The sequence below is a fragment of the Larimichthys crocea genome, chromosome III (assembly GCF_000972845.2).
Source record: "Larimichthys crocea isolate SSNF chromosome III, L_crocea_2.0, whole genome shotgun sequence".
NCBI lineage: Eukaryota > Metazoa > Chordata > Actinopteri > Sciaenidae > Larimichthys > Larimichthys crocea.
This window is the reverse complement of record NC_040013.1, coordinates 39001140-39022639: the sequence shown is the minus strand read 5'-3', so window position 1 is coordinate 39022639 and position 21500 is coordinate 39001140. Positions and strand designations below refer to the sequence as shown.

Genomic DNA, 21500 nt, shown 5'->3' with positions numbered 1-21500 from the left:
GGTCTCGGCGCACCATTCATAATTATTTCATTGTAGCTGTAATGAGAGCGCCGGCCCTACTGATGCACCCTGCACTGGCAGGTAGGCCTCTCCTGAAACCAGGGCCCAGAGGCAAGAGGTGGACCCGTTCTGCAGCTACACTCACACACACACACACACACGCAAGGTCTGCAACCTGTGTTGGACATTATTACTGTGTTTCTCTGGAAACATCTGTTGCATGATGATACAGTGGAAGTGTATGACAGATGATATGATAATCAGCTAATCTGCCGCTGTTCTCAAATGTATGCAGGAAACCTTCCTCACCAGAGTTGGGGAAAGTTACTTTTTTCAAAAATCATAACAGAACATTGAAATTTTGCAAAAAAGTCAAAAAAGAAAAAAGTGGATTATGATAATGATCGCCTGTGTTTAATTATTTAATTATTTAATATATCCATACATGGCAGCAACAGAATTGTTGAGATTTGACAAAGATTGTAGTGACGAGAGACTGTACTACTCAAATTGTGACTACTTGCAATACAGAGTTACAACACACTCCATCACTATTGTTTGGGCCCAGAAACACCAGACTGACTTCGAAAGACTTGAATGTGAACTCTTGCAAACACTGCAGAGACTCCAGGAGCTATTGTCACACCTGTGTGACTCTTTAAACAATCTCATACTAAACTGAAAATATACATATCTGATAAGTAAAAGCTGCAGCTAGTAGAACTGATCTTGCTGCTGATCGGTTTTCACTGGTTTTGTCAGTCTCTGAGCTTTTGCTTGGGCAAGGTGGATGGAAAAAAATAATTTCCTGCTTCACAAAATCTGGTAATTTGCTTCTTTTATCTAATTTATATCATTTTCAGTGTAAATAGTCAAAATATCGTTCCTTTAAACTTCGATCAGCTAAAAGCTTTAAAAAGCTCCATTATTGCCACTATCAGTCACAGGTGATCAAATACATAGTGCGTTGATACCGTGTGAATGTGTGCAATGCACTTTTATGTCGCTTCGTGAAAGATAAAACACATTTTATGATCTTCCTGATCCCCTCGTTTTGAAGCAGGCTACTGCCACCAACATGCCACCTGGAAATTTAATCTCATACATACAACACATGTGAAACCCACAAACCAGGGGGAGTTACACCTTAAGCACATACATTCAACCACAGCTTTTTGGTCTCTGATGTCATAACAAGCGTGACGAGAAGTCTTCAGATGGGACGACCAGGACAGCTGCTCCGGCTGAGGAGACAAAAGAAAGGGGATGTTGAATTTTCCTCAAGTTTTACATTTATTTTCCCAGAAGACATTGATGGACAACTTTAAGCTTATATAATGCACCTTGTCATAATTAAAATACAAAAGGTTTCTACTGAATGTAAGAGTCTGATTTCCTCATATCAAGACCAGATATGACACATCTATAAACAGGAGTACATAATCTACTCTAGGTGTGCCGAATGATAAATCTCACTTGATAATAAATGTGGTTTATTGTTTGTTATTAGCATAGATATCACCCCCAGCACACTGTATAAGTGCGGGTACTGTGGGCACATGACCAAGCTTTGGAGAGATGCCACCAAAGATGATGATGCTAAAGAAAAATAAACTTCAGCATGAGTGAAATCGATGTACTGTTAAATAAACATAGACAAAGTAAACGTGATATTCCAGTGCGTACAGTATTGCTGTTTCAGGAAAAATTAAAAACCAAGCAATAGCAAAACATTTGAGATGATTTTTGTGTAAAATTTACAATGTGCCTATGCTGTCTTGATCCAATTTAGATTTTGCCTCATAAACCTACATTTCTTGACTGAATTATGGATTGTTATGATACTGCATCTTTAATGACATTTATATTTTGTGTGTGTTTGTATGCTAAATGTTAAATGTTGATATGTTTGTCCATGTCACCATCTCCAATTTACTACAAGAGATTTGTAATTATGGGTTTAATCCAATTTCTTTCTATCTATACTTTTCTTTATCTTTTATGGCATCTATTTGGGGGTAATGTTGGAGCTTCAAGAGATCCATACTGTATACAGTAAACATATAAAATCATACATACTGAAAGACAGCTGTTTATTCAACCCACACAGCATGCTTAGACACATGGTCACACAGACAGACTCGCAGTCCCAGTTGTGTCTCTTGTCCCTTGGGGCCACCGTCTCAAAGCTTTCAGGGTCCATCAGAGCTACATACATGAGAGAGGGTATGGTCCCCACTAAGCTCTAGTCTCTCTCTCACACACAGACCACCTCTATAGCTTTCAGTCTCTCGCATATATATACGTCCTGAGGTCTGCCGAGCGAGCACCTTCCGAGCTCTAATCCTGTTAGTGGGAGACGGGGGAGTCAAGGGGAAAGGGGGGAGGTGTGTTGATGTGTGCATGTATGGGGATAAGGGGTAAAGACAAGGGATGGGGGGGGGAGTACATGGGACACAAAGACCCCCTCCGTCTCGCACCAGCTGGAGCCCTGTGGTATACGAGAGACCTGAATACTCCCTCTTACAACACACACATACAGTATATTCATTCATTCATTCATTCATTCATTTATGGTTCTCTGTGGCTGAATGAGCAGGACACTAACAATGTCAAGGTTCTGAGTTTAATTTACATTGGGATACTCTTTCCTAAAATGTAAGCACTTATGTAAGGCCCAGTTTACTCGAATCTGAATGTTGCACATGCAGGTCTGAAATTTCAAACACCCTACAGCCTGAACCCAACTCATAGCAATATTTCAAGATCAAAACTCCTGCACTCTTTCGTTGTCTAAAGTTATCAGCTGGCCCCTCTATGATGAAATTGGGTTAACGAGTGAACTGTCAGCAATCATTAGCCAACCATCACACCCAGAAAGACAAAATATTTACAGCCATGCTAGCAACACTGTGAGGCAGTTCTTTGACCTAAATGCTCACACTGATGATGCTAACATGCTGGTGTTGAGCAGGCATAATGTTTGTATCCTATCGATACAACCTCTCCGTTCGATAGTTGTTGAGACATTTCAGTCAGCACCAAAGTGGTGGACGCACTGAACAACAGACTGACGCTGCCATGGATTAGATTGGATTGCTGTAGACTAAAAACAGAATGACACAGCAGTAAGCTTCTTCTTTAATGAATCTGAACTGAGTCACCAGTTTGTTGAGACTTTGGAAAAGGAATAAGTTTAGGTGCAAGCAAATAAACAAATGGTATGAAACTGTTACCAGAAACAAAATGACAGATTTCTCTGGATTCATTGTTAGAACATTTGGGGCAAGTACATACGTCAACAAAATATACAAAATTTGTCTGGTATTTTTAAACATTTTAATGGAAATGTTCATATCTTTAAGCCCAAACATGTCTAAATTTATGAGTTTGGATTGAGTTGCAGTCGTTGAATCAACAAGAAATCTGTGTGAATTAGACTTATGCCTGTTTTACAAGAAGAGAAATTTGTATGTAAAATATAAAATACTATACTCTGAAAGTTTTAAAATGTACTTTGGGCCATACTATGTAGACGTGCTTACATCTTTTCTTGTCTACTTTACAACTAACAGGGAATATCAAGGCCAACATTGAAGTCAGAATATGCCTCCACCATGAACACACATCAGCCAATGATCATCAGATCTATATCACAGGACATAAACACAAATGGCCCCTGGCAATGACTATTAATATTTCACTAAATAAAGAAGAGAGAGGAAAGTCCAGCTCTGAGATCCATCTCGTTAGTTTTCTGTCTCTCTGCCATCGCTGCCTCTCGATCTTTACCAATCCCCAGTAAAGGCTGCTGTTGATCAAATGTGCCAAAATGAAAGTTTGTCTAGACAACAGGGGCTTCCAAGTTCAACATTAAAAAGAGGTCCACTCTGGGATGTTTTAGGTAATTGTGAGTTCATTGTAAAACCACTCTAAAGTAAAATATTAATGTGTGGACAGAGCAGTTGTACGACTAAAAGAGCACTAAAATTTACATGTAAAGATCAGTCTACACGTTTACAAGTACCTAGGCTGTGGAAAATGTATATATTGCTGCTGAGTTGAATTCTGGGAAATGTAGGATCCAGCAGTTTTGGAGCTTGGCTTATCTCACTGTTATTGTGTCTTATTCTAGTCTTTTTATTATCCATTTGAAGGATATTTACTTGTCATCACATCATTTGGGAGCTGAAACAATGCAGCTTCTTCAAGTAACTCTGACACATTTCTTATGATTCTTCTGAGTATTTCAGTCTCTTTTCCTGCTGCGCCCTCCAGTCCCAAACACTAGAGACAGAAGTTAAAAAAGAAAAAGATTAATTTTCATTTACATACATTCTTGTTATTTCTCCTGTCATCCCAGTGACACGTTCATACATCATTTTGTTTGTTTACTTGTTTTCCCTTTGTTTGACTGCTCTCTATTCTTGTAGTACAGAGGAGAGAGGAGCTGAGGATTTTGTTTGTATGGAAATGAGTGTGGCAGCTCACTCTGGGGAAATGCTCAGAGAGCTGAGCTGTTTGATGCCTGGTCCTCCATGGAGCGTCGGGATGTCGCTATCAAGAAAACGTTGAGCTCAGGAGGAAGGAGAGGAAACAGCAGGGTGATGTGGAGACTCCTGATGTTGCATTAAAAAGGTCAAAGTGCAATCTGTCTCACTGGACCAGAGGTGACAAAGTCTCTTTAAACCCTTGTAATAGCTTTGCAGTACTTATTTTATGGAGCATGGTCTAGTGGCTAGCAGCTCTGACCTGTAGGTAAGTTTTACGATTGTCAAAAACTTAAATCATGGAAACAGCGGTAAGAGAAACAGATTTGATGTAAAGCGCAAAAAGTTTCCCAAGCGAAGGAACACGGTTTTATAAGTAATAAACAGGATTTTTTAAAGAAAATGATGATATATATATATATATATGAATTTTTAACAAGACAATATTGACAATTTTGTTATACCCAAACAGTTTGTGATAACAATTTTCAATTCACAACTTAAACTGGGAACGTAAATAATTCAAAGAAAAAATACAACCTCAATCCAGACATGAGGTCCTAAAGATTAGGCGAGGATTCAAGTTCTTTTCTCTTTGACAAGTCTCAGTCATGTTGGATCTTTCACATGTTTCTTAAAAGTGTTTGTTCTTTTACAACCTTAAGTGAGTCTCAACCTAATGTGATTCTTAATATTGAGGTGGTTCCTCACTTTGCCCCTCTATGAATGCTGATCTTGATCTTTCACAGTCAATTTAAAAGGCTTCTTTTGTGCTCAAAGAAGAAATCAATTACACCTGGCTGAGGAAGAAAGAAAACAACTTGTCTGGGTCGAACTAATTGTGCTCATTAGGATGCTGTTCAGAGTGGCCTGAAGTCTTTGTTGTCTGACAGTAGTTCTCTATGTGGATTTAATTGCAAATATACACCAAAAACATCAAATATGTGGCATTTATATCAGTTACTAAAAAAACAAATACCTTTGTGAAAAAAAAATCACCTATTTTATATCTATAAAAGTCACTACAACCCAACCCAACAAGTCTTCCCTCTCTTCTCTCCCCTGGAGAACATCTCAGTAGTGAGAGCCGGTTATGTCCTGCTGTTTATCTACAGGGATTATGTGATTAAATATCAGGGAACCCACATAGTTATAACAAACATTAATAGTGTTTAGGTAGTGTCTTTGACAACTTATGTAAGAAAGGATCTTGGAGTTCATGTGTCAACAAGACACCATCACTCCTAGCTGGTTCTTGCCACCTGTTGGCGAACTGCCCCCTGGAAAACACCATCAGTCTGCACCAGTAAGAGCGGGTTAAGTCCCGCTGTTTACCAATGGTTATTATTTGATGTGATGTGAGCAAAACACTTCAACTCAGAATGTCTTCGTCTCTTTCCACTGTGGGCATGGTGGGTCAGGATCTCCCTCACAACACAATCTTAAAGCTTCCATAAGACTGTAAACCTGGGGACACTTTATTGGCAAAGACATTTTTCACATTTACAGTTGACAAAGTCATATACATGAATGTAACGATGTATTATTCAGGTTCTGGTTGTTTAGGACAACTTGAACTATCTACAATACAAAGCTCTGGACTTTATTTTCTGTGTTTTGATACACTGGGAATGATTTTAAAATGACAGGCGCTCCCAGGCACTAGTGAAATATAGATTGGGCGCTCTGGGGCACTATGGGTTCTTGAGGGTTAAAAGATTTTAGCATAATGCTTGTTTGGGTTGATCTTGAAGCTGGCTGCATGTTGCTTGGTGGTAGGTTTGGGGTTGTTTCCAGGCAGACCCTGTCTCATCTCAGTTCGGTTCGGCATGACAGCAGTCCCCTTGTACACTCAGAGTAAACAGGCCCGCGGTTATAAAGCTTTTACACGCCAATCCTGCCCAACATTCCCTTTATGTGCAAGTGCTGCAGGGCTCAGATGCATAATACATGAGCACTCAGTTAATCTATTGATCCAAAATATGTCTTCTCTCTTTCTCTGTCTCATTTACTGTCTGTCTTTCTTTCATTCTGTCATACCCTATGTTTGCTTCTTGCTCACTGGTTTTCTCTTCTTCTGCTCTTTCTCCCCATCAGCAGGCCAATTTCAGCATGCGGACAGACAACACAACGACAGATTAGACGAAGAAGAGATGAGAGGAAAACACACATGAAGAGGTGGAGATAATAAAAGGTGTAACCATGAAAAATGCAGGAACCGTGAATAAGAAATAACCCTATGAGAGAGGTTAGTGGTTAGAATGAAAAGAGCAGAAGAAGAAAGTCAACGGCTGTGATGACGAAGAGCACAGGGGCAAAACCCACTGGCATGTGAGGTAAAGATGCAAACAACCTGTCAGCCAAAAATGCCACAGATCATACAGGAAGCAGTTAGAGACGACAGAGAAAAAATATGTCGACTAAAGAGAAAAAAATACAGAAACAACTAAAAAGGGGGAAAATACTGAAAAACTGAGGTGAAATGTTTCCTAGCAATAACAGGTAACCCCTTTAGAACCTTCATCCTAATCCTAATGCTCAAATAACTAAAAGAAAACATGCAAAGCTAAAAAACTCATGCAAAGTGGTCATTGAGATTAGTGGGAGCGGCAGTAAGTATAGACGATAAGATTTCATGTTCAAACTTTCACTACAATCTTTGAAACCATTTTGTCATTGGTTGTTTGCTGCTTTATATCCAAAGACAGAGAACTACAATCTACTGCATGTGATGATGCTTAACCACATTTGTTTGGTATGAAATCCTTAAAAAGTCACTTTGCTCACCAGATTAAGTTGTCAGCTGTCAGTTGACTAACCCACACAAGTAGACAACTAGCTGGCCAGTTAACCAAAGAGGATCGCTTGTTCGCTCTACAGTCTTCACGGTGACAGAAGATGGATGATGTGATGAACATTGTGTGCTAAAAGCTAACAAATAACTGGCTACCACTCACTTCAAAGCTAGCTAATGGACTGGTTGGAGACATTTTGACTTAAAGCGGACAAACACAGGCGGACTTAATAACGGTAATGATGACTCAGTTCCATTAAGTGGCCCGGTAACAGCTCTCATTAATACACCTGTGCATTTCCTGCTATGACATGTCAAAATATCTGATGTGCTACCACTCCATTAACAGACGAACTTTAGAAACACTTACCAAATCATCATTGGAGCATTTTTCTCATCCCGTCCCCCATCCCGCTGACTGCAGCCCATGTTGAATCTTGTCTTTTTTTAAAGTTTAGGTGGTAAACGTGAAGAAATAAGATGTATATCTCTATTTTAAAGTGCTCCTATTTGAAAGAAAGATTAATTGTTTTTGCAACCAACAAATCCTCAAGAGATCAGCAACTATTCTGGCCTCTTCTTTTGTTTGAACTGTGCATAATTCACATTAGAACATAATGTTTACTTTCAGCATGTACCAGTGGGACAAAGTAGCATGTTATGTAACTTCACAGGTCGACTATAAAACTTCTTCACACACAGTAACTTTGACCTTTAGCAGAGCTTTCTGGTGGTCTGAAAGTCCTGTGTTTGAGTTTCCAGAAAGGAGGCGGGAAACCGGATCATCAGGGTTCGTCTACAGGACCTCAAGCTTGACAAGACTCTTTACATAACATCACTATGCTTCAGGCTCTGTGGACATGTGGAAAGAAAGAAAGAGAGAGGGGTAGAGAGAAAGAAGTAAAATATGCATGAAGGTGGTACTGTAAGCCGAGCGACCAGGACAGGATGTTACAGTATTGGTGCTGCTTTAGCTGAGCGGCCATGTTGTAAAATGGCTTGGGAGTACTGGAGGGTTTTTCGAGGCCGAGTCTCAGTGGAATATGAATGTGTACCAGACATTAACTCACAAGCCTTTCTTTCTGAGAGGAGAGAGAAGTGCTGAGTTTGTTTTTCTGTTTAGATTTACATCTAAATTTCATATCATACACAGAAAAATCTAAAGTTTGTAGCAAAAAACTAATAAAAAGTAATCAGGGAAGCCTTGAAGAGAGTTTGCTCTAACAAGCCACCTGTACCCACCTGTCAATTAAAGTGGCCATGCTCTTAATGGTGCATAACTTTAAATCTTAATATTATTTGAACAGGTGTGTTCCATAGACGTTCACCCTTAGTACAGTTGTCATGAACAGGGAAATTAACTATAAAAACCAAAACAGTTTTTGTACCAGACTGTAAATATGTTTATTTCTGTTGTGAAGACATTTTAACATGGGTGCTTATGGAGATAGGCTCAAGTGGCCGTTTAAAGAACTACAGATTTGGACATTCCATGTTGGCTTCACTTCATGGCGACAGGTTGCTGCTTAAGTACAAAATAAAGTTTTTGGCACATGAAAACTTAAAGGAACAAATTACATTAACAGCTATGAGAAATCACTGATGTGTCAGTGATCAACTGATGGTTCCTGCACAAGGTAACAAACAAAGCAGACACACACCGATGTGTAATTTATGATCATTGTGTTGCTTTAGCACTGCTACAAGTTCTTGTTTTTCACTGTTTCACGTGAGCATTCAACACAGCATAATGATGCACTGATGACTCGCGGCTGACTTCGGTGTCTATATTCTCATCTCTCAGCACTAAGTCAAGCAGAAAGGCAGTCTATCAGAATCTCTAAGAACGGAGGTAGACAAGACAAGAAACCCTTTTCTAAACCTGCAGGTGCAGGTAAAGTGCTGAGGATCTCTCCCCAAGCGAACAAACTAACCTTTTCTTCCAGCCTTGTGTCTTTAATTTGTACTGGCAGACAATGAAATATTTACAGGGAACTCTACAGGCAATTACATTAAAAGTGTGTGGTTAGACACTGCCTACCCTTTGGCAGGGCCCCTCGGTGAGAAGAGGAGGCCGATTTGGTGAATGGTCACAAAGTTTACAACGTCAGATTTTACTCGCTATGAATAATTCAGAGCTGGGAGAAGCAGAGGGGGAGAGGAAAGGAGGACAGGAGTGAAGGAGAAAAGAAGGGAAGGAGAAGGAGGAAACTGAGGGCAGGAGGAGGGAGCGACGTCGGGAGTTGTGTGTTCAGACTGTGGTGGATGTCGGAGGAAGGCTGTACTTCAGTGTCCATTTGCTAAATGTGGCAGAAGTACGCAGTGTGGCAGCCATGTTCCGCTCGCTGAAAGCTTCGCCGGACGTTTGATCCCTCAGAGTCCAGCATGCACTCTAAACATACAGCTACCCATGCATAGCTGTGCATACAACCTTGTACACACACAAATAAAAACAGGTACAGTCATCAACGTACACACACACACTCACATTGCAAAAGTACAGCCATGTATGCTGTATTTAAATTTTAGTGCAGAAATAGAGCAGCATAAAAGCTGCACCGATGGCTCAATTTAACAGAGAAGAATCGTGCAACCACACGTAACAATTGCGTTAACTGACAGGTAAGTTTGAACTTTTTCCTTCAATTCTATGTAAATTGTTTTGTCAGACAAATTGGACTTCCTTTTTACAGAATCAAATCAAACAAGTGAAAAAGAATTTAAGACCCTGTATAAATGAGTAGGGAAACATGAATGCAGGTCCACTGCATGATAAGCATCCCATGATGCTCTGTGTAAAGTCTAAAAATGCCATTGCCAATTTTCCCAAAGAGGGAAAGGTCAGGACAGAGTGACTTCTGCATTTAGGTGTTTAACTTAAGCAGTCAGGTCTGTCAGTCAGTCTTTACTAAGCTGTGTTAAAACACCTAATGAGGGAAAATGTTTTGGAAGAATGATATTCATACTTAGAATAGAGCTTCGGAAACTTTGGAGAATTTTCGCCAAGGAGCATTAAGTACGTTTACATCTACCCGTTAAGCACATTTCATTTCATTTTAATTCTAATTTGCCCCGAGCAGCCAGGACAGACTCTCTAGGTGGCGAGGAACAGTGTGTTTATTAAAACACATACAAAAAATCCAAACACAATCCAAATCAAACATCCAATTACTCTCCAACTCAACTCCAATTCTCCACAACCCTCAACGATCACTTCTGACTTCCTTTTATACTAATCTAACAGTCACAGGACTGATTAGATTAAACCATTTGTAGGTGTGCTTACATATTTGCATCAATAATAACAAATCATAAATATTTACAGAAATCTCCAAATACAATACAATATAAACACCAACTTACAAAGCCATATGCCATTATCAAACACCCCAAAATAAATACACATGACTAAACATATTTACATATTTAGTATAACTTGGAAAAGTTAACTTGGAGTCAGACCCTGACCCCAACACTTAACAAATAAATCATGGTGTACATGAATCGTGTGACTTTGTCCACTGAAGGGACAAAAAATGGCAGCAGAGCTGAATGCATGAAGTAAATATAAATACCATATTTGCATCATGGTTTGAGGTTTGACATAGTCATTTTAATACATCTGCATGACCACACGTGAATTTGCATTTTCTTTTGCAGGTTTACTGGCAGTTTAGTTAAATTTTGTACTTTGGTTTGTCACCTTCATAAAACATTTTGAAATGTTTTTTTTTTATCTTTGATTTAGCATTAATCTGTACACATTTATATGCCCTGTATGTAACAAATATATTTTTAATATTTTTATGTGACACTGGATTTCAGAACCTCTGTGTCATATTTCTTTTGTTTCATCGTTCTTATATTAGAAAATAAATGACATAGCTGTACAGCTGCCAGGCCATGCTCAGCAAGGAGAACTTTCTCTTGAAATAAGTGGTGACCTTAAAGTTTGAACTTCCCTTTTTCCTGACTGCCTCTCTCTTTTACTCATGCTCTTCCTCCGTCCTTTCATCCTCTCACCTCCCTCCCACCCCAGCTGGACTCCCTACAGTTTCTCCGTCCGGTGTCGCCTTCCCAGAGGAGTGTCCTGCCTGCCGGCCTCCCAGCGGAGGAGGGTGATGTATATTTGATGAGCGGTCGCCGGGGGACCCTCTAGAGGGCCACAGCTACAGCAGGACAATGGGTCTCACTCAGGTTTCCTGCTGGCCGTCACCAACACTGCTGCTCTTTTTCTTTTTTCCTTGGCGAGCTGGTGAGTCAAGGCTGGAGTTTCAGCCCATGACAGCAGACCAAGAGGCAGGGTTACCCAACTGAGGGCTGCCTGGTGTACAACTTCAGGTTTTACTGTCAGGACAGTCATGTCCTGACAGTAAAATAAACACCTGGTTGAAACACCAGTTCAATAAACACCTGGTTTGAATTTTAATGAATTATATCACATTGGTTTGATGTTTTGAGGGTTTTCCACAGAGGAAACCATCAATGGAAAATAAATGTTTGTTTGACAGTTAAAATACAACTTTTTTCAGCTCCTTAAAAACAATCATATGTAATTAATTTAAGTGGTTATTTACAAACTTTGAAATTTGGATAATTTGGCCTCAGTTTTGTGGTCAACTTATGGACACCCACAATGTGCTCCTTTGGGAGACAGCAAAAGCAACTATGACCTTGATCTTCCTTAAGATAACTAAAAATCTCAATTTCAATCATTATGTTTGGGTTAATCATACATTACAGACAAAAAATATCCAATAAAACAACATCCAGCAGATGAAAACATGCAGAGATGTTCCCATCAGGACACTTAAAGCTAATTAACATGCAGAGATGTTCCCATCAGGACACTTAAAGCTAATTTTTCTGTCTCTTTATTTTCATCTTTTCTTCATTTTGCCTCCCTCTGTGTTGTCATGTTTACTCTGTTATTTTCCTGCCTCTCTTTTTAATGCACTGTTCACTGGCCTGCAGACAGATAATTAACCTTTTATTAAGATAATAAAAGTAACGTTGCACTATTTGGTTGTTTGTTCCTACTGATTTGATAGAAATCTCAGATATCTCTGTAATGCTCTAGTTAAGACACACCTGTGGCAAAAGCATTTATGAGTCAGTGTGCAGTTTGCTGATTGTTTAGTTTCATTTTCTACTATCAAAGCTGCCATGAAATTAATTAAATCAAACTGTTCAAATAAAAGCAAAAAAGATGAGAATATTTAAGAAGGACATTTATAAGCCAGACCTGCGTGTTGCCCTAAACAGTACACTAACGAAGAAGAATCGTCGAAGAGTTGTGATTGGTGTTTCATTTCATAAGAACAAATATAAAACAGCTCTGATGAATAATACTTGCTGAAGAATATAATAATAATAATAATATACTAATAATAATAATATATTAATAATAATAATAATAATAACAGTTTCTCTTACTGATTATTGCACATAATCACACAAAAGAGGGATTACCTGGAGACCCTCCCCATCAAACCTCTCTGTCCAGCCTTTGACCCCCTCCCTCCTTTTTTTTTTTTTTTGATTGACAAGCTGCCGCCCCAGTGACCCCGCGCGGTTCATCTGTAATATTTCATCGTGTGTTTGTGCTTTTAGTTCCCGTTCAAGCCTGTTTTCTTTAATTGAGTGTGTGTGTGGTGTGTGTGTGTGTGTGTGTGTGTGTGTGTGTGAGAGAGAGAGAGAGAGAGAGAGAGAGAGAGAGAGAGAGAGCGTACGTGTGTGTGTTGTGATGGAGAGAAGGGGGGTCCTTACTACAGCACACAAGTAAACGAAGCATGATTATTAATGTATTAATTGCCAAGAAAAGTGAATGGGGTTCAGGCGGAGGAATTCCTGCCATTAATTATAATTGGGCTGAATCTCTCTCTCTCCCTGTGTGTGTGTGTGTGTGTGTGTGTGTCTCACAGGTTCACACGTGTATTTGTTGCGTGTTATCCACGCAGAGCAGCAGGTGATTTCTGCTGCTCATCTGCTCTTTGTCCATTCATAATTTGTTGTTTTTAGCACACACACACACACACACACACACACGGTGAACATTTGTAACTGTTATAAAACAGAAGAAAAAGACGAAAGAAAGACTCGAGCTTCAGTTTGGTGAGTGCAGCTTTAATCATCTCTGCAACACTCTAAAAATTATGTTTTGATATTTCAGCAGCCTGTCAGTGCTTTCAACACAAAACCTTCTAATGACCCATTCTCTTCTCTTCTCTTCTCTTCTCTTCTCTTCTCTTCTCTTCTCTTCTCTTCTCTTCTCTTCTCTTCTCTTCTCTTCTTATTATATATCTTATTATATATATTAATATACACAAATTCACATTAGACAATTTTCAGGCCACACAGCTTTTTTGTTTTTTAATCCAAATATTTGCGGAAATAGTCGTTTGAATCATTTTAGAACATGAACACATTAATTATTAAATATTAAATTAATTGATTTCCTGCTTTCAGGTAGTTTTTTCCACTTCCCCTCACCTGTTTCTTCTCGCAGGTGTTTGATTTCCAGTTATCTTAACGAGTTTTTTTTTTTTTACAGTGCACCCTCATAGCATCCTTCCTCGTTCCTCCTCTCCGGTGAGCCATGCACGCTTGGAGGCGTGACTACGAGTGCGAGGAGTACTCCGTGATTGGTCGCAAGGGGAGTGAGGATCCACCAATGAGGAGGAGCCTACGCTGCTGTGGTCCAATATAGGAGCTGGAGGCGAGGAGCATCTTTATTATAGAAGTCATTTACAGGCGAGAAGGAGTCAGGAGACCCCGCAGGAGCCTCGGAGTTACTTCTCCTCTTGATTCTGGTTTTTAAAGCGAAAACCCGCGACCAACCCCCCTTCCTTCCTTCTGCCTCCCCCCCAGATCACAAGCGACTTTTTTTTTCATTCAAAGTGCCTAGTCTGGCAGCTGTTCTTCCCTGAGGCGTTTCTTTTTTTTAGAAAACAACCAAAACGGAGCCGAACGAGGACGACGGAAAACAACCCTCCCTCACTTCTGCAATCATGATGTCGATGAACAGCAAGCAACCTTTCAGTATGCACCCGATCCTGCACGAGCCCAAATACACGCCTCTGCACTCCAGCTCTGAGGCCATCCGCAGAGCCTGTCTGCCAACACCATCGGTGAGTCCAAAATTCAGTTCAGACATCGACTTTCTGCAGCTCCTGCCACGTTGCAAAAGTGCAACATCTCTGGGTGAAATGGTAGAAATTGACACATGACTGCTAAAAAAATGCTGTAAAAACGTGAGGCGAGTTTGTAGATGTGGAGTTTAAAGTGAACACACACACACACACGGAATCTTATTTCAGTTAGAATGGTTAAACCTGTTTTTTTTAAAGCAGAAAAATCATATTTTACTTGGATTTCAGTCAAAAATGTTCCAATGTAAAAGGGTGATGTTCCCAGAAGATGAGAAGAGTGTAATAAAACTTACCCAGGGAGAGAAAAAAAGAAGGAAAGTAAGCACAGTAAATTAAAATGAATAAAACACAGTGAAAATAACTGGAAACAAAATGTCAGAAATAAATTATTGATACAGAATTTAACATAATATTTCAGACAATCCAGATATGGATCTGACAGGATGGATCAGACATCACCAGCAACAGAACAGAAAACTAGAAACTCTGTGCGCAAAGACGCACAAACGCGCCCAGAAGCCCACCAAAAAAAAAGAAAGAAAAGAAAATCCTCTGCGTTCAGCCGAGTAATGCTGCTCAAAGTGGAAGAAAAGATAAAAAGGTGGAAGAGGGAAAGCAGAAAAGAAGCTGCGTGGATCCTCTGAGCGCGTGTTATCTCATATTGTCCCATTCATATTCAAACTCACGCTCGACTCATTTCATTGTCCGCAGAAATTATTCAGGAGATCGTAAATATTAAATTTAAATGAACACATTTCATCCCCGCTGACACACTTTCAAGGCGTTGGGCTGATCCAGTGATGTCCAAGTTGCGTTAGATTACAAGTTTAAAAAAAACAAAAAAAAAAAACAAAGTTAAGTGAAAGTTACATGAAAATTATTTGAATTGCTGTAAAAAAAAAAACACACACAAAACAAAACAAAAAAATCTTCGACATATTTGAAACCTGAAAAAAAACTTTTATTACGTTGCTTAATATTCAGATTTCTCACAGGTGTGGGAAATAAATGTGATATTTAAGAAAATATATGAATAACTTTGGCTGACTGGTGATCAGGCTGCAGTTCATACCTTCTATTATATTGAATCTTAAATTCAATATAATAAAAATTTGATTGAGTTTTTATTATTTTTAACACATTAAAACACAAATTCAGATGATTCGTTGATGAGAAATGTGCCTGATGGAAGAAATTAAATAGTTTAAGCTGATTTTTTTTATTGATTTCCTGCTCTAACCCGTCTGACTCTGCTCCTCTCGCAGCTTCAGGGCAACATCTTCGCCGGCTTTGATGAGACTCTCCTGCAGAGAGCCGAGGCTCTGGCCGCGGTCGACATTGTGGCCCAGAAGAGTCATCCGTTCAAACCAGACGCGACCTACCACACCATGACCACCATGACCAGCATGACATGCACCCCGACCTCCTCCTCCGCGCACCTGCACCACCCGTCAGTGCTCACCTCCCATCATCACCATCCGGGGCACCATCAGCCGGCACAAGGCCTGGAAGGCGACCTGCTGGATCACCTCACACCGGGTATCTCCCTCGGAGGCATGCCCGGCTCGGACGTCTGCTCCACGGCCTCGCACACCGCGCACGCCGCCCACATGTCGGCAATCAACCACATGCAGCACCACCACCACCACTCGCAGTCCATGAACATGCACCCACACGGGCTCGGGTCCCACAGCTCCCTGGGCAGCGGTGGCATGGACGCGGAGCCTGATCCCAGGGAGCTGGAGTCGTTCGCCGAGAGGTTCAAACAAAGGCGGATCAAACTCGGAGTGACCCAGGCGGACGTGGGCTCGGCACTGGCCAACCTTAAGATCCCTGGGGTAGGATGTCTGAGCCAGAGTACCATCTGCAGGTTCGAATCCCTGACGCTGTCGCACAACAACATGGTGGCCCTTAAGCCCATCCTGGAGGCCTGGTTGGAGGAGGCGGAGCGGGCGCAGAGGGAGAAGATGGCCAAACCGGAGATCTTCAACGGGGGGGACAAAAAGAGGAAACGAACGTCTATCGCCGCCCCGGAGAAGCGTTCCCTGGAGGCTTATTTCGCCGTGCAGCCGAGGCCATCGTCGGAGAAGATCGCCGCAATCGCCGAGAAACTGGACCTGAAAAAGAACGTGGTCCGGGTTTGGTTTTGCAATCAGAGGCAAAAGCAGAAACGAATGAAGTTTTCTGCGACGCACTAAAAGACCCACGGGTCTCTGCCCCGTTTACATAAAACAAAAAGACAAATCAGAGACGAGCTGCTGCTGCACACTGTCAGAAAAACAAGGTACACCGCTGTGCCTTTTGTTCCCCGGATGGACCTGCGTGACTGACACACACACACACACACACACACACACACACACACACACACACACACACACACACACATACACAGGTGCGCACTTAAAAAAAAAGTATATCCATCTTAACAAGTAGTTTAATCTCTTCTGGAGTCTTAAGATTTGAAATCACTGAAATTCTAAGATGCTGCATCACCTCATTGGCTGAAATAACGGACTAAATATTTTTGTTAAGACATAACAGTGTTGTCCACGTTATAAAGGAGCAGCATTCGCTGTTTTCTTTTGCACCAGTGCCTGAATTTTGTGGAAACGATTTCACAGAAAGTATTCAACACAGGCAAAAAGAAAAACCTGCTGCGTCTCTGGACTTTGGTTTTATTTTTTATTTTTGAATTATTGTTATTTTAGAGATGTCTGGATGCGGGACACCTGATGACTAATCTCCACTCAGTATAACCAGGAACTGTTTTTTTGTGTGTTTCTGGAAGCATCACGCAGCTTCAAATATATATATAAATATATAAAACTGGATTCAACGGTGTACCTTTTTTTTATTCTGACAGTGGAGACGGAGCACCGGGACCGGAACCCCTGTCTAAAAAACAACAACAACAAACTCTAAAATGTTTATGCTTCTCCTCAGAATATGCTCTCTACATGACATATGGGAGACAAGTGATCACCATGGTGGCAGGAAAAGATGAGAGAGATGCTCCGTCCCATTCATTCTTATGGCAATTATTGTACAAAAAAAAGAAAATAAGCATAATAATGACGAGAATGGAGGAATAATAATTGTTATCCTCTTTAGTCGGAATAGCTTTTTTTTTTATATTTATCATTGTACATTTGTGAATATGTTGCACCTCCGTGTGTGGAAAAAGCTCATTGGAAATGTATTGAATTCTGTCTTTTCTCCCAGGTGTTTGTTTCTGTAGGGGACTAGTTTTTTTGTTTATTTTGCGGAGGAGGAGGAGGAGGGAGGGGAGGACGCAGATCGGACAAAACGAGTAAAACAAAAAAAATAAAACGTCGATCTGTGGCTGATTTATGAGGCACAGTAAAAACTGTAATGGACTGCATGGGGTTTACTCGTAAAGAGGGAGCGGTGGCTGTTTTCTGTGGCTCCAAAAATATGAAAATAACCTCCCCACTCTTCCTCCTCCTCCTCCTCCTCCTCCCTCCCTCAAGTGAATGCATTGCAATAAGAAGAAACACACACAAACACAAACACAAACAACACGAATATACACACATTCACACGGTATAGCTGTGTGGCTACCTCATTACGCAAGTGTTGGCACGTTTCATGGTGATTTTAAAAAAAACACACACACGCTCAAAAAAAAAACAACAAAAAAAAGGAAAAGAAAAAAAAGTAGGATCATTTTTTGATTTGTTTTTATTTTTAACGTGTTTCTTTTTGGTTTCCTTTTCTTTGTGTTTCTCTTCTTCCACCGGTTTAATGGTGAATTAGGCCTAGAAGACTCACTGATGTGTAAACCTGTTGTATGTTCACTGCAATGATGCTTTGACAATCAAATTACTATTAGGTTGTTGATCTCCCCCCTTTGTGTCCACATGACAATTATTATTATTATTATTATTATTATTATTATTATTATTATTATTAGTTATTGACACCTTTGTGGAGCGCACTTTGTAGATATTCTGATGAATGGAAATAGTCGGCCTTATTTATACACATCATTTATTTTTCAACACTTAAACATTGTTTTGTTGTTGTTCTTTTTTTATTATTATTATTATTTATTTGAACTTAATTTATTTTGGAGTGGGGGGATAAAATACATATTTCATTTGTGAAAGTGTGCTTTAAATGTGTCTGTGTAAACGACAGAAGCTGAAATAAACCGTGCACGTTTTACTTCATCCTCTGACAGCCTTTCTTTGGGAAATGAAAGCAGTGAAATGCACAAAAATGCATCTTTTGGGGTGGGGGTTAAAAAAAAGAGGGGGTTTCTAAAGAAAGAAAATAATTCTATTTTAATTACATTTGCTCCTCTAAAACATTTTTAAAGTCGTTTAATATTTCTGTGTTTGCTGATAAAGGTGTTAATAGTCTTTCTTTTTTTTCAAAGATAGATTTAATGGACCAGTGCAATATGAGCAGCAGCCTGTATGTGTCTCGGTCTTTTGGATACAGTGTGCGTGTGTGTGTGTGTGTGTGTGTGTGTGATTGTGTGTGTGTGCACAGAGAGGCAGGAGAAGGAGGAGGAGGCGGAGGGCAGCTGCTGCTCTGAAACAGGAGAAGCCTGGAGGTGAAGGAGGTCCGTCTGAAAGCTGTTTCCCAGTGGTGATGAATAGGATTTGATACTTGAGTGACTCTAATATTGATCAACTTCGCCGGGTATGAAGACTACACGGCTCTATCACATCAAGGAATAACGCAGGCTGCTCTCGTATCTGAAGCTTTTAGCTCTTAACAAGTTGAAATACCCTGAAACCTCGCAGGCCGGGGCCAATCAGGATCCTCTGTTTTCTTATAAGTTAGAAACTGGAGCTAGGGCAAGATATGTGTAAACTACAGAGAGCAACAAGAACAAGACTTTCTGCAGCACATCTTCTGTCTGCAGTGGTTCAGTTTAGGCAACATGTTTGAAATGTTTAAGAGTTTAAGACAAAAAGGTTTATTTGCAAGGCTTTATCTAAGACTTTAAGAGGTCACGAGCCCCAGACAAAAGAAAAAGAAGGTCTCCAATTTATCTATTCAGTTATTATTCTGCATAAATGTTAAAATTGTGTTTCAGAGCTTTCTTGACACTTTAGGGATGAAATTTTGGAAGGGAAATGTTGACGTCATTATCTTTCTAGTATTTTGTTCATCTGAAAGAAAAAACATTTAAACATGGTGACTCTAAAACGGCTAAAACCAGCTTCTAAAAGACCAGCACATGTCAGTTTGAGTTTCATCTCTCCCCGGGTTGCTTAAATCATCAATAAAAATACAAAAGACGTGACCTCATCATCCTCAATGTTATGGCCCCCAGCCTCCTAATGTTGTTTTGTGGAGAAAAAAAAAAAGCTTTTTGAATAGATTAAGCATTTGAGGAGTTTCTATCTGTCAACAATTATTCTTATATATTTTATTCATAGAGTGCTTTTTATAACAAATTTAAGAAAGCAACACAGAAAAACAAAATCAGATATTGAAATAAATCAAGAAGTGTCTACTAGACCAGACCTTAAAGATACAAGATTTACCTTCAAAATAAAAGTGTTATCTGTGTCTTAATCTTAATATGAGGCTCTGCACAGCCTCTTTTTACAGTGTAGGAACAACCTGACACCTACAGGTACTCTAATGCTTTCACAACATGGCAGCACATTCATCTGTAAATGTGAAGGTTTCAATTTAAACACCAACCTGTACATTTAGTCTTGAGGTTAAGCCAGAGAAACTCTCCATCTGTCTATATTTAGATATATAGTGTAAGCAGTGTCAGTATATGTTCTTTATATTTCCCTTCCCTCTCTCCTCTGCTTCAGCAGGTGGTTTCGACCCGTGAACTCGTTATTAATGAATAATAAATATTGGCTGTTATGATACTATTGATTTTTGCGCATGTTTGTTAAGAAGCTGCTTTTCTCTGTCGTACAACAACAGCTCGGGACCCCGCTCCCCTTGGAGCAACCCAATACAGGCCTTTTAAAGCAACACCCCCCCTCCCCACACACACACACAATGTGGAGCTGATGAAGGATCCAAGAGGAGGGGGTGCTGGCAAAATGAGGAACAGCTCAATGTCAGAGTTTATCACTTGATAAAGAGTGACTTTATACTTTAGGGTGGGCTGATCCTCTCCTTCAGAAGGTATGATAGCTTTTCCAATAATAATTCTGCCAAGAAACACTAATTTCTTGGATTTTTAAAAAAAAGTTGAATACACAGAATATTAGCACCTTCAAAAACCTTCATAACCCAAACCTGCATGTGCATTAGACATTATAGATCTACCTATTGGTCAAAACCTGCTCAGATGGGACTCTTTCACACCATTGCAGCATGAAAACAGAGTCAAATTCCTTGTGTGTGTACAAATACCTGGCCAATACAAGTGATTCTGATTCTTATTTCTATAAATAAATAGAATAATACTCTGAAAAGGACCAAGTGTCTATAACAGAGAAGAATAAACAAATCTAATGAACAAATAAATTAAGCTCAAACACAAGACAATGAAACAGGCTGTGGCGGTGTTCTTGCACCAATTTGAATTCATTCCATTAAAATTCCAGTCAATCAGAATCTGTCTGAGTGTTTCACCAGTTTACCGATCTGCCATTTTCATATTTTAAGTTCAGAGGAGGAAAAAAAATCAACTTCTATATCTTCTGTATTGTACGTTTGTCAATATTTACAGATTTTTTTTTTGCCTACCAGACTGTGGCTGGCATGTTGGTCTATAACAAAGAATGTAGTACATGGCTTCATCAAAGTTTAATCGTGGAGCGGCTCTCCAGTTGAAGCCTATAAATTATATATAATTGACCGTGTAATCAATGTGAACAGTGTATCAAGCTTTCCTGAGACAAAGTGATGGGATGCAAATTATACACAGAACAGAAAGTGTGGAAAAGTTAGAATATTATTAGAATATTCCCAAATATGTTGATTCAAAGTGACTAAATCTAATTTTAATAGCCTTTCCCTTTTGGTTGGCCTTCACAACAAAATATTACGAAAAGATAAAGCTGTTCAATGTCAAGTGATGGTGGTTTTAGTATAAGAGGGCAAACC

General features: G+C 39.8%; 1 protein-coding gene across 1 annotated transcript; it reads left to right on the top strand.

The window, feature by feature from the left end:
* The first annotated feature begins 13927 nt into the window (after window positions 1–13927).
* On the top strand, window positions 13928–18057 carry pou4f4 (POU class 4 homeobox 4). The gene is made up of 2 exons (XM_010737352.3): window positions 13928–14414; window positions 15701–18057. Exons 1-2 carry the CDS (start codon window positions 14295–14297, stop codon window positions 16631–16633), a joined length of 1053 nt encoding a protein of 350 aa, XP_010735654.1. The 5' UTR covers window positions 13928–14294; the 3' UTR covers window positions 16634–18057.
* The last annotated feature ends 3443 nt before the right edge of the window (window positions 18058–21500 follow it).